Source organism: Hemiscyllium ocellatum, chromosome 39, assembly GCF_020745735.1.
Source record: "Hemiscyllium ocellatum isolate sHemOce1 chromosome 39, sHemOce1.pat.X.cur, whole genome shotgun sequence".
Classification (NCBI taxonomy): Eukaryota; Metazoa; Chordata; class Chondrichthyes; order Orectolobiformes; family Hemiscylliidae; genus Hemiscyllium; species Hemiscyllium ocellatum.
Genome location: NC_083439.1, coordinates 39,589,156 through 39,603,260, shown reverse-complemented (window position 1 = coordinate 39,603,260; position 14,105 = coordinate 39,589,156). Strand labels below are relative to the sequence as shown.

The 14,105-nt window shown below is 42.9% G+C and overlaps 1 protein-coding gene across 1 annotated transcript in view; it reads right to left on the bottom strand.

Moving 5' to 3' along the window:
* lrrk1 (leucine-rich repeat kinase 1) overlaps positions 1 to 14,105 on the bottom strand; it is a 242,398-nt gene that overhangs the window by 216,957 nt on the left and 11,336 nt on the right. Inside the window, exon 2 of the mRNA XM_060853361.1 lies at positions 639 to 792. Coding sequence (XP_060709344.1) covers positions 639 to 696 — 58 coding nt within the window. The 5' untranslated portion in view covers positions 697 to 792. The remainder of the gene's footprint in view (positions 1 to 638; positions 793 to 14,105) is intronic.

Sequence of the window (14,105 nt, the reverse complement as noted above, 5' to 3'; positions counted from 1 at the left end):
TGAAAGATTCGGTTGTTGCTGATACTAAAAACTGCAAAGTTGAACATAGTGATATCAATGCTAGTATCAGGTTTCATCCTGATATCTATCTGGTGTTTCTACAGCATCTGTCGAGGCAAAGAGACACAGCAACGGTCACACAATCCTGGGCTCAGAACGGCCATTGACTAAATTTTGTACATGAACAAAATCAGAGGTTAGACAACAACAAAGTTTGAATTCCTCTTCACAGTTGCACTGCGTACTGGGACAGAACACAACCCACCACTGCTACAAATTAATTAATGTTAATGTTAACAAGGAGATTGCAACTTGGGCATTCCCAACAGTACAGGGCTCACTCAGTCCTGGCTCCATCCTTGATAGTGCAGCACTCTCATTGCCCTGCTCCCCAACTCTGACATTACTGACCCTCTGATAGTACTGAGGGAGCACCGCACTACACAAGTCGATAAGTCACAGAACTATTTTCTTTTCATGGAAACAGAAGCCAATTGATGCTAAAACTACAAAACAATAAGCAGTGGACATTTATTGCCACTAGTATTAATTTGTTAATATTAATCTTGAAATAGTTATAAAACACACATACTAGTTATATAAATATATTCATTTATTTGCTAATGTTTCCATTTTACCTGTTCCTGGTGCCATGTTGTCTTCTTGACCATCCTCATGACCCACATCCCAGTACATCTCAGCAATATCTGCTTTCCTGACTTCAGGATATGATCTCAATTCGTTGCACAGTGTCTAATGTTCTTTGTGAGAGTCTTCTCCAACATTTATTCCCTAATAAAAATACAAATATCAATTAGTTATTTTGTCCCTCCTAAGCTTGCTCCTGTCATTGTTTCTGGAGGAATTTCTGCACTCACCCTGCCTCCTTATGTGAATATCCAGCAAACAGGCTGGATATGGGATGAGATGTGTACATTGCTGGCTAAGCCAGCATTTATTGCCCACCCTTAATTGCTCAGAAAGCAGCTAAAAGTCAACCAATCACTGTGGATCTGAAGTTACATCACCCAGACCAGCTAAGGATGGCAGATTTCCTTTCCTAAAGGACATGAATGAACCAGTTGGATTTTTATAACAATCAATCTTGGTTACACAGTTCCCATTAGCCTAGGTAATTTTTATTCCTGATGATTTTGGTTGAATTTCAAATCCATGTCTCCAGAGTATTAGTCAAGGTGTCTAGATTAGATTAGATTCCCTACAGTGTGGAAACAGGTCATTTGACCAACAAGTGCACACTGACCCTCCAAACAGTAACTGATCCAGACCAATTTCACTCTTATTAATGCACATATGGGTAATTTAGCATGGCCAATCCACCTGACCTGCATATCTTTGGATTGTGGGAGGAAACCAGAGCACCCGGAAGAAACCCACACAGACACAGGGAGAATGTGCAAACTCCACACTGTCACCCGAGGCTGGAATCGAGCCTGGTCTCTGGCGCTGTGAGACTGTGGTGCTAACCACTGAGCCACTGTGCCATCCTCTAATAATTGCTCACCCAATAGTATTACCACTACACCTTCATCACCTTATGCAATAAAGCAAGTTCAGGAACCATTTCCCATTCGGGTCAAGTAACATGGGACAGACATTCAGACCAAAGTATGTAAACTCTAGAATGAACAGGTTGAAAATCCTTGCATTAAGTAACTGACTTGAAAGATATAGTTAAAGTCTACTCATGCGCCCAAACTTTTAGAATCCAATCCAACAACACAAAGTTGCAAGGACTGAAAACAGACATATATAGCACAGCACAGCAATCATGCAGCAGTCTACATTTCAGCAGTGACATACAAACTTGAAACAGATGCATACAAGATTTCCACAACTGTGATACCGCAGTATTGCAGTGCACTCAAGACAATTCATTTTTTATTCATGGAACATTGGGCATTGCTAGCTGGCTGTGCATCCCTGGCTGCCCTTGAATCACTGCAGTTCGCATGCTGTATATTTACTCACAATTCCTCTAGGGAGAGAATTCCAAGATTTTGACCTAGCAATTGTGAAGGACTAGCGATATATTTCCAAGTCAGGATAGTGAGTGCCTTGGAAATTAATTTGTAGGTGATGGTGTTCCATTTTCCTGCTGCCCTTTGTCCTTCTAGATTGAAGTGGTCGTGCATTTGGAAGAATCTTTGATGAATGTCTGCAGTGCATCTTGTAGATAGCACACTCTGCTGCCAATGAGCATCAGTAGTGGAGGGAATGAATATTTGTGGATAGGGTGCCCACCAAGCAGGCCTGAATGATGTTAAGCTTCATGAGTAATTGGAGGTACACCCATTCAGGCCAATGGGGAGCTTTCTATCACACTCCTGACTTGTACCTTATAAATAGCATGCAAGCTTTGGGGAGTCAAGAGGAGTGTTACCTGCCAGAGTATTCCTAGCCTCTGACTTTTTCTTGTAGTTGTTGTGTTAATATGGCTAGTCCAGTTGAATTTACGGTCAATGGCAACCCACAGGATGTTGTTAGAGGGGGATTCAGCAATGTTAGCACCATTGAATGTCAAGGGGTGGCAGTTAGATTGTTTCATATTGGAGATGGTCATTGCCTGGCATTAATGTGGTGCGCATGTAAATAATCCAATGACACTGAACAGAACTGTCAGTTTTTTGCTCACTGTTTATTCAGCCTAACCGGAATTATTTGCAGGAATAAAAATTGATCCCACAGCATGTGCATGGCCAAGCTGTAAACACAGTTTTAGATAACAGTGCTATCATATTCTTGTATAAATGACCTGTCTCGCTTAACGTGGAAATTGCTGATATCATGATCATGATACAGATATTTCAATTTTGGGGGTATTTGAAAAACCCCTTTAAAGTTGATTGTGAGAGCTGCAATGACACTCGTTGGCAACACCTCTTCAACATGACACTGTACCTTGAATCTTGTGTGTGTGTGTTCAATGTTAAGTGAGCATTGTGTCTGACAACTACAACCATGCCGAACAATGTTATAGCAAAGTTAAAAATCACACAACACCAGGTTATAGTCCAACAGGTGGCACGGTGGTTAGCACTGCTGCCTCACAGCACCAGAGACCCGGGTTCAATTCCTGACTCAGGCGACTGACTGTGTGGAGTTTGCACATTCTCCCCGTGTCTGCGTGGGTTTCCTCCGGGTGCTCCGGTTTCCTCCCACAGTCCAAAGATGTGCAGGTCAGGTGAATTGGCCATGCTAAATTGCCAATAGTGTTAGGTAAGGGGTAAATGTAGGGGTATGGGTGGGTTGCACTTCGGCGGGTCGGTGTGGACTTGTTGGGCCGAAAGGGCCTGTTTCTACACTGTAAGTAATCTAAAAAAAAATTTTGTTTGACTGTATAGGTTTAATTGGAAGCACACTAGTTTTCGAAGCGACGGTCCTTCATCAGGTGATAATGGAGGGCTCAATCGTAACAGAATTTATAGCAAAAATTTACAGTGTGATGTAACTGAAATTATACATTGAAAAATCGATTGTCTGTTAAGCCTTTCATCTGTTAGAATACGGTGATAGTTTCACTTCTTTCATGTGTAAATCACAAAACCTTTTCCAAATCAATGTTATAGCAAATAGCAATAACAACGGAAACACACTGGACATTTCTCTCTAATTCATTCATTTAACAGTCACCTTTATCCAAAGCAACTTGCACTGTACATTCTGTAATGTCCTACATTTAAGCTTAGGCATATCCTGACTGAGAAATTAAAAGTCCTCATTTTAATATTCAGACACTCTTCCAGGGATATGGTTTGCCTGATGATATAGTCCTTTGTCCTGGAACTGTCCCTGGAAAACAGGGAGTTATGGTCACCCAAAGCTTACTGGAAAAGGTAAATCTAGATTTATAATGTGCCCAGTTAACTAAGAGGATGTGTAAAAGTAGCCACCGCAACTGAAGCATAAGATTAATCATTAGTGTTCCTACTTACAAACTTCTCCTTTTTGGTTAGCAGCTTTGAGTGTCTTTTTTTTAAAAAAGCTTGTTTATGGGGTTCTGGCAATTACAGTATCTGGTTGCTATACTCATCCTCTTGAGTTGTGATGTTTTTCAGAAAGCACTGAGAGAAAGTCAGACCAGAAAAATGCTTGCAGGATAATCTGGAGTCACATATACACCAAACAGACTGGTAAGAATGAGAGATAACGAGATGACAATATGTTCATCACTATTAATTAGGCCAATTTAAATTGCACGGAGTTGCTATGATAGGATTTGAACCCAAGTTCTAGAGCAATAGCCTGAGCCGCTGGCTTAAACCACCTCCCCATAACTGAACTAAACTCCTTTCAAACTTATTCAAATGCAAAAAGAAACTGAAAACAAAAAAAGGTAAGAGACAAATGGAAATCATGGTGGAGACAAGTGTGAAGAACCTAAACCTGTGTGAGATAGAGGGAGAATGAGTTTTATTTGGAAAGTTGCATCAAAATGAGAATTCAACTGGTTTCAAATTGCTTTCGGGTTCAGTGTTAGAGTGGAAATCAGTATTAGACCTAAAGCTGAATGCCTTTACCGTACCTAAGCTAAAATAGTCTGCCTAATGGTGGCAGATATCTACCAAAGCTGAAAATGTGTTGCTGAAAAAGCGCAGCAGGTCAGGCAGTATCCAGGGAACAGGAGATTCGCGTTTCGGGCATAAGCCCTTCTTCAGGAATCTTTTTCAGGAATCATTCCTGAAGAAGGGCTTATGCCCAAAACATCGAATCTCCTGTTCCCTGGATGCTGCCTGACCTGCTGCGCTTTTTCAGTAACACATTTTCAGCTCTGATCTCCAGCATCTGCAGACCTCACTTTCTCCTCGAAGTTATCTATCAAACACCTGAAATCCATCAACTACTTAAAGTATGGAGTCAGTTAGCTCAGTTGGTTGGACAGTTAGTTTGCAATGCAGAATAACACCAACAGAATGGGTACAATCCCTGTACTGACCGACTCTCCTTCTCAACATCGCCCCTTGCCTGAAGTGTGGTGACCATAGTTATCTCTTTCTAATGTGTGTGCAACCCTGGTAGGGCTGTAGCAACTTTATAGGAGAAAATGACTTTTAAAGTACGTACCAGGAGTGTGAGGGAGATTTTGCCTGAGACTCAAAGGTTGAGTGAGTATATTTGGTAACGTAGTGGGAATTCATTGCATGGGAGAAAGAGGTCGTTTTAAGGAAGGTTTACTTCAAAAAGTGAAATCTCCAGAGTGAGAGGTGAGTGGGAAAGGGTAAAAGGCATGGCTTGTGACACCTACCTGCAGTGAGACCAGTGACATCAAGAATCACAGGTGGGCAGGTACAGAGCAAATAGTTGTTTGGTACACAGGATTGGTGAGTAGTTCTGGTCTTTAAAGTGAAAGTAAAGTCTTCAGTTTGTGTTTAGGTTTCTAGTCCTCACTCTCGCTCGCGCTCTCTCTCATAACTAAGCTATTTTAAGTTAAAAGATTATTACTGGTGTAAGAGGTAATCTTTACAATGTAGGCTAAAACAATGGGGGGGGGGGATCTGTCAAGAGCAGGGAGACAACAGTAATTAATTAAAATACAATTGTATGATTTACTGTGGAAAAGGATATGGAAGATATAGACTGTAGGGAAATAGGTGGTGACATCTTGCAAAATGTCCAGATTACAGAGGAGGAAGTGCTGGATGTCTTGAAACGGTTAAAGGTGGATAAATCCCCAGGACCTGATCAGGTGTACCCGAGAACTCTGTGGGAAGCTAGAGAAGTGATTGCTGGGCCTCTTGTGAGATATTTGTATCATAGATAATCACAGGTGAGGTGCTGGAAGACTAGAGGTTGGCAAACGTGGTGCCACTGTTTAAGAACGGTGGTAAGGACAAGCCAGGGAACTACAGACCAGTGAGCCTGACCTTGGTGGTGGACAAGTTGTTGGAGGGAATCCTGAGGGACAGGATGTACATGTATTTGGAAAGGCAAGGACTGATTCGGGATTGTAAACATAGCTTTGTGCGTGGGAAATCATTTCTCACAAACTTGATTGAGTTTTTTGATGAAATAACAAAGAAGATTGATGAGGGCAGAGTAGTAGATGTGATCTATATGGACTTCAGTAAGGTCAGTAAGGCGTTCGACAAGGTTCCCCATGGGAGACTAATTAGCAAGGTGAGATCTAATGGAATACAGGGAAAACTAGCCATTTGGATATGGAACTGGCTCAAAGGTAGAAGACAGAGGGTGGTGGTGGAAGGTTGTTTTTCAGACTGGAGGCCTGTGACCAGTGAAGTGCCACAAGAATCGATGCTGGGCCCTCTACTTTTTGTCATTTATATAAATGATTTGGATGTGAGCATAAGAGGTACAGTTAGTAAGTTTGCAGGTGACACAAAAATTGGAGGTGTAGTGGACAGCGAAGAGGGTTACCTCAGATTACAACAGGATCTGGACCAGATGGGCCAATGGGCTGAGAAGTGGCAGGTGGAGTTTAATTCAGATAAATGCAAGGTGCTGCATTTTGGGAAAGCAAATCTTAGCATGACTTATACACTTAATGGTAAGGTCCGAGGGAGTGTTGCTGAACAAAGAGACCTTGGAGTGCAGGTTCATAGCTCCTTGAAAGTGGAGTCGCAGGTAGATGGGATAGTGAAGAAGGCGTTTGATATGCTTTCCTTTATTGGTCAGAGTATTGAGTACAGGAGTTGGGAGGTCATGTTGTGGCTGTACAGGACATTGGTCAGGCCACTGTTGGAATATTGTGTGCAATTCTGGTCTCCTTCCTATCGGAAAGATGTTGTGAAACTTGAAAGGGTTCAGAAAAGATTTACAAGGATGTTGCCAGGGTTGGAGGATTGGAACTATAGAGAGAGCCTGAACAGGCTGGGGCCGTTTTCCCTGGAGCTGAGGGGTGACCTTATAGAGGTTTAGCAAATTATGAGGGGCATGGATAGGATAAATAGGCAAAGTCTTTTCCCTGGGGTCAGGGAGTCCAGAACTAGAGGGCATAGGTTTAGGGTGAGAGGGGAAAGATATAAAAGAGACATAAGGGGCAACTGTTTCACGCAGAGGGTGATACATGTATGGAATGAGCTGCCAGAAGATGTGGTGGAGGCTGGTACAACTGCAACATTTAAGAGGTATTTGGATGAGTATATGAATAGGAAGGGTTTGGAGGGATATGGGCCGGGTGCTGGCAGGTGGGACCAGTTTGGGTTGGGATATCTGGTCGGCATGGATAGGTTGGACCGAAGGGTCTGTTTCCATGCTGTCCATCTCTATGAATCTATGAGACCCAGAGCAAATACATCTGTTTGAAACTCAAGTAGTTTTGGATCAGAGCTGGAACCTGAACTACAGACACTGCACCACATCAGGGCAAATTATATTGGTCACTTTATGAAGGTGGTGGTCACACCCTTCAGTTTAGATAATCCAAATTTAGCCTGTGATCAGGGACAGGTGGCTGTGGCTATGGTCCCAAAGGCCTGGTGTCAGGGTTAAGGACATCACCTTGGGGCTGGAAGGGAACTTGGAGTGGGAATGGGGAGTGTGTGTGGGGGGAGGGGGAGGGGGAGTAAGATCCAGTCATTGTTCAGGTTGGAACCAATGGCATTGATAAAACTCGAATGAATGTTCTGCAGAAAGATTGAAAATTAAGAACCAAATCTGAATGTGGAACACCGAGATTAGAATCTTGCAATTACTACCTGAACCAAACACAAAGTGGCACAGTGTTTAAAAAATGATTTAAATACATAGCTCAATGACTGCTGATGAAGGAGTGAGTTTCAGTTCATGGGAGTCTGGCATCAGTTCGAAGGCAGAAGGTAATTGTTCTGGAGGGGCAGTTGTTATTTAATCTTACTAGGACGTGCGTGCAGGCAAATCAAATAATGAGAGCTGTACAGATGCCTTGAAACGAAGTACAGGCGGGAGAGGGTTCTGGAGAAGGGATATGCAATAAGAGATATTTTGTGAGAGACAAGAGACAAATTTGGAATCGAATCAGTAGTTACATGGAGAAAGGTGATTGATTAAGAAGAGTCAGCATAGATTTCTGAAGGAGAAACTAGTTTAATTAACTTGCTGGAGTTAAAGATCCAGAGTTACCACTTAAAGAGGTGACAGGTTCTATGCGGATAGTGCTTTTGACGTTCTATACATGACTTTCAAGTGGTCATGGAATAAAAGGGTCAGGAGTAAATGTGGAAAATTAGCTTTGTGATTGGTAGCAGAACATAATGATCATTGGATATTTTTCAGGCTCGTTGAAGGTTTATAATGACATTCCCCAGAGGTCAGTATTTGGATCCTTCCTTTACCTGATATATTGTAATCAAATCTTGATGTGCATGGGGCAATTTCAAAGTTTGTAAATGAAACTTTGAAGAATTGTAAACTGAGGAGGACAGTGGAGAACTTCAGAAGACAGGCACAGGAATGTATTGACAGGAGGCAGATGAGATTCTGTGCAGAGAAATGAAGGGAGACATTTTGGTAGGAAAAGCATTGAAAAGCAATACAAAGTAATGGCTACAATTCTGAACGGCATGTAGGTGATAGGATCCTGGATATTTAAGCGCACCAATCATTGAAAATGGCAGGACAGGTTAAGAGTGTGGAGTACAAAGCACACAGTGTCCTCAGGGCTCCTGTCCCTACCTCTGACCAGGAAGTCCAGGATCAAGTCCCACCTGAGGTGTATGTTGGAACAGGCTGATTAGAAAATATCTGCAGTATCCTTAGATTTATTAACTGAGGTACAAAGTACAAAAGCAAGGATGTGACATTGAATTTGTATAAGACAGCCATTAGATTCCAGCTATGACGTTTTAGATACATTGTGGGTGCTGCATCATAGGAAGGAGTGAACGCATTACACAGAGTGCAGAAGCAGTTTAAAGAATGGTTCTGGGAATGCAGAAGTCTGGTTATGAGTGTTGGGACCGTTTTTCTTGTAGAGAGGGCAGCTAAGCAGAGATCTGATATAAGTTTTCAAATTAAGAGTAGGCTGGATGAACTAGATAGGGAGAAACTATTCCTGCTCATAAAAGGAACAAGGACAAGAAGGCGTAAAGTGATCTGCAAAACCAGCAAGGGTGAAGTGAGGAAAAACTTATTCACACAGCGAGCAGTTAGGTTATGGATTGCACTGCCTGGAAATGTAGCGGAGGCAAGTTCAACTGAGGTATTCAACAGGGCATTGAATGATTATTTCGATAAAAAATAATGTGCATGAGTATGGGGAAGAAAGATTGTCACTCAAAATATGCAGTAGAAAGTAGAAGTTATTCAGCCCTTTGAGTTTTCTCCACTATCCAATATGATTATCACTGATCATTCTACTCAGTACCTTTGTTCCTGCTTTTTCCCCAACACTCTTTGATCCCTTTAGTTTAAAGAATTAGATCTAATTCCTCCTTGAAAACAAAGAAGTGTCGGATGCTGAGGGGTGACCTTTATAGAATTTAAAAAATCATGAGTGGCACAGACAAGATAAATAGACAAGGTCTTTCTCCCGGAACTGGAGGACAAGAGGAGAAAAATTTAAAAAGGGACCTAAGGGGCAATGTTTTCACACAAAGATTGGTATGTGCATTGAATGATCTGCCAGAGGAAGTGGCGGAGGGTGATACAATTCCAACATTTAAAAGGTATCTGGATGGGTATATGAATAGGAAAAGTTCAGAGAGATATGGGCCAAGTGCTGGCAAATGGCAGATTAGGTTAGGATATCTGGTTGGCATGGACGAGTTGGACCGAAGAGTCTGTTTCTGTGCTGTATATCTCAATGACTCTATTAAATGTTTTAGCCTCAACCATTTTGTGTGGCAGAGAATTCCACAGACTCACCACTCCATGGGTGAAAAGATTTCTCTTCATCTTAGTCCTATACAGCCTAGCCTTTATCCTTAGACTCTGACTCCTGCTTCAGGGGTACTGATGCTCATTCAACAAGCCGTTGCAGGTATGATGGACCACTGGACCTCCTTCTGCACCATAACACAATTTAGGTAAAGACCCCCACTGTGGCTCAGTGGACAACCATTTTTTTAAAAAAGTAAATCTGGTCCAACACGGAAAGAAATTGCAAAAATGATAAATTAATGGCTCTCCACTTAAATGCACATAGGATTCCGAACAAAATAAATTAATTAACAGCACAAATAAAGCTTAATGGGGACGACCTTGTAACCATTATGGAGACATGGTTACATAGATTAAATATTCAAGAGTATACAAGTCTTTGAAAGGAAGAAAAGTGTGGAAAGGTAGCTTTGTTACTAGATGGAATAATTATGACAGCAAGAATCTTTAGTTGAAAATGTAAAATCCATATTGGTGGAGATAAAATAAAAGGGAAGGCAACACTGAGGGGAGTTATCTAACAATAGCTTTTCCACAAAATGCGTTTCCACAAAAAAGGTTGGTTACTCATGGGTGATTTTAATCTTCATGTAGATTGATAAAAACAAGTTGGTAGAAGTAGCAATTGGAAGAATGCATACAATGTATTTGGTTGTTTTTGATCTGATGTGTGATGAGGCAGGTTTAATGAATGACTTCAGTAAAAGATTTCCTAGGAAATAGTAACCATAATAGAATTTGGCATTCAGTTTGAATGTGAGAAAACATGGCTTGGGGAAACAACTGTGCTAAACTTAAGGTTAATTACAAAGGAATAAGAGGCTGGACTGGACTGGGAAACGAGTTTTGCTGAAAACGTGGTTGGTGAGCAATAGAAACATTTTAAGAAAACAGTTCATGACTCAAAAGATGTGGTCAGAGAGGATGGATTCTAGGAAATATATAAACTAACCATGGTTAACCCAGGATGTTAAGGATAATATCAAATGGTAAGGAGAAACAAAAGTTAAAGATTAGTGATTGGGCCAGTTAAAAAAAACAATGATCAACAAGAGTGGGTAAATAAACTGATGTAAACTAGCAAATAACATAAAATGAACAGTAAGAACTTATATTTAAATATATGAAGAGAGAAGCCAAAATGAACTTAGGGCTGTAAGAGAATGAGGCAGAAGAAATAATAATGGAGAATCAGGAGCTGGCAGAGGCTCTGAATAAATACTTTGCACTAGTCTTCACGTCTGGCATTCCAAAGTTACCAAATGGTCAAGGGGCTAAAATGAGGCAGAAAAAAATACAATATCAATTGCTAGAGAAAATATTAGGGAAACAATGGGTTAAAGACCAATATGTCTCCTAGATCTGCTAGCTACATTCCTGGATATTAGAGGAAATAGCTGAAAATGGGCAGGCAGCATCCAAGGAGCAGGAGAATTGACATTTCAGGCATGAGCCCTTCTTCAGGAATGAGGAGAGTGTGGCAAGCAGGCTAAGATAAAAGGTAGGGAGGAGGGACTTGGGGGAGGGGCGATGGAGATGTGATAGGTGGAAGGAGGTTAAGGTGAGGGTGATTGGCCTGAGTGGGGGTGGGGGCGGAGGGATCAGGAAGAAGATTGCAGGTTAGGAAGGTGGTGCTGAGTTCGAGGGTTGGGACTGAGACAAGGTGGGGGGAGGGGAAATGAGGAAACTGGAGAAATCTGAGTTCATCCCTTGTGGTTGGAGGGTTCCTAGGCGGAAGATGAGGTGCTCTTCCACCTGCCGTCGTGTTGCTATAGTTTGGCGATGGAGGAGTCCAAGGACCTGCATGTCCTTGGTGCAGTGGGAAGGGGAGTTGAAGTGTTGAGCCACGGGGTGGTTGGATTGGTTGATCCAGGTGTCCCAGAGGTGTTCTCTGAAACATTCCACAAGTAGGCGGCCTGTCTCCCCAATATAGAGGAGGCCACATCGGGTACAGCGGATGCAGTAAATGATGTGTGTGGAGGTGCAGGTGAATTTGTGGCAGATACGGAAGGATCTCTTGGGGCCTTGGAGGGAAGTAAGGGGGGAGGTGCCGGGAGTGGTGGTTGGGTGGTGGGGGTTGTGCTGCACCCGATGTGGCATCCTCTATATTCGGAAGACAGGCCGCCTACTTGTGGAATGTTTCAAAGAACACCTCTGGGACACCCAGACCAACCAACCCAACCACCCCGTGGCTCAACACTTCAACTCCCCTTCCCACTCCACCAAGGACAAGCAGGTCCTTGGACTCCTCCATCGCCAGACCATAGCAACACGACGGCTGGAGGAAGAGCGCCTCATCTTCCGCCTAGGAACCCTCCAACCACAAGGGATGAACTCCGATTTCTCCAGTTTCCTCATTTCCCCTCCCCCCACCTTGTCTCAGTCCCAACCCTTGAACTCAGCACCACCTTCCTAACCTGCAATCTTCTTCCTGACCTCTCCGCACCCACCCCACTCCGGCCTATCACCCTCAGCTTAACCTCCTTCCACCTATCGCATTTCCAACGCCCCTCCCCCAAGTCCCTCCTCCCTACCTTTTATCTTAGCCTGCTTGGCACACTTTCCTCATTCCTGAAGAAGGGCTCATGCCCGAAACGTCGATTCTCCTGCTCCTTGGATGCTGCCTGACCTGATGCGTTTTTCCAGCAACACATTTTCAGCTCAGATTTCCAGCATCTGCAGTCCTCACTTTCTCCTATTAGATGAAATATCCCCACAGTTAATGAATGCACTGGTAGTAATTTTCCAAGGATCTTTAGAATCTAGAAAAGCCCCTGAGAATTGGAAAATACCACAGTGACACCTTCGTTCAATAAGGAAGGGAGACATGCAACTCTAAGCCTGTTAGCATGTCATCTATCGTTCGGAAAATGTTAGTGTACTATAAAGTCTTTGGACGCTTTGGAGAGGTTGCAGAGAAGGTTTACAAGGATGTTGCCTGGTATGGAAGGTGCTAGCTGTGAAGAGAGGTTGAGTAGGTTAGGTTTATTTTCACTAGAAAAAAGGAGATTGAGAGGGGACCCGATTAAGGTTTATAAAATCATGAATTAGATTAGATTACTTACAGTGTGGAAACAGGCCCTTCAGCCCAACAAGTCCACACCGACCCGCCGAAGCGCAACCCACCCATACCCCTACATTTACCTCTTACCTAACACTACGGGCAATTTAGCATGGCCAATTCACCTGACCCGCACATCTTTGGACTGTGGGAGGAAACCGGAGCACCCAGAGGAAATCCACGCAGACACGGGGAGAACGTGCAAACTCCACACAGTCAGTCGCCTGAGTCGGGAATTGAACCCGGGTCTCAGGCGCTGTGAGGCAGCAGTGCTAACCACTGTGCCACCGTGCTGCCCATGAAGGGTATAGACAGGGTGGATAGAGACAAACTTTTTCCCAGGGTGAAAGATTCAATAATGAGAGGTCACGCTTTCAAGGGGAGAAGTGGAAAGTTTAAGGGGAAGCATGCAGCAAGTACTTCACACAGAGTGTGGTGGGTGTTTGGAACGCGTTGCCAGCAGAGGTGATAGAGGCAGGCACGGTAGATTCATTTAAGGTGCGTCTGAACAGATGCATGAGTAGGTGGGGAGCAGAGGGATACAAATGCTTAGGAATTGACCGACAGCTGTAGACAGGACATTTGGATCAGCTCAGGCTTGAAGGGCCAAAGGACCTGTTCCTGGGCTGTACATTTTCTTTGTGCTCTTTGTTCTTTAATTTAATAGTAGGCCATTTAGAAATATATAATATGATCAAACAGAGTCAGCATGGCTTCATGAAGGGGAATGACAAATGCCTGACAAGTTTATTAGAAATCTTTAAGATGGTAACAAGCAGTGGATGTACTGGGAACAACGACTGGAGGGTAGATCTACAGAAGAATGGCAGGTGTTCAAAAAGGTACTGAGGAGAGTACATGTCCCCTTTAGGTTGGATTGAAGGAACACCATGCTCAGAACCCTGGATGTTTAGGAATATTCAGGACAAGATTTAAAAAAAAAGAGATATATAACAGGTACAAAGGTTCAAAATAACTAAGGCCCTAGAGGAGTATAGCAATATTGGGAGAGCAAAGGAGAAAAACATTGGTTGGTAAGATTAGGGAGAATCTCAAGATATTCTACAAGTATAGCAAGGGGAAAAAGAATAATCAGGGAAAGGAATGGACCAAGATTACACTGGTAGTGTGTTAAATGAGTACTTCACATCCTGTCTTTACTCAAGGAGGAGGAGGAGGATGAAGGTACAGAATTAAAGAAATCGAA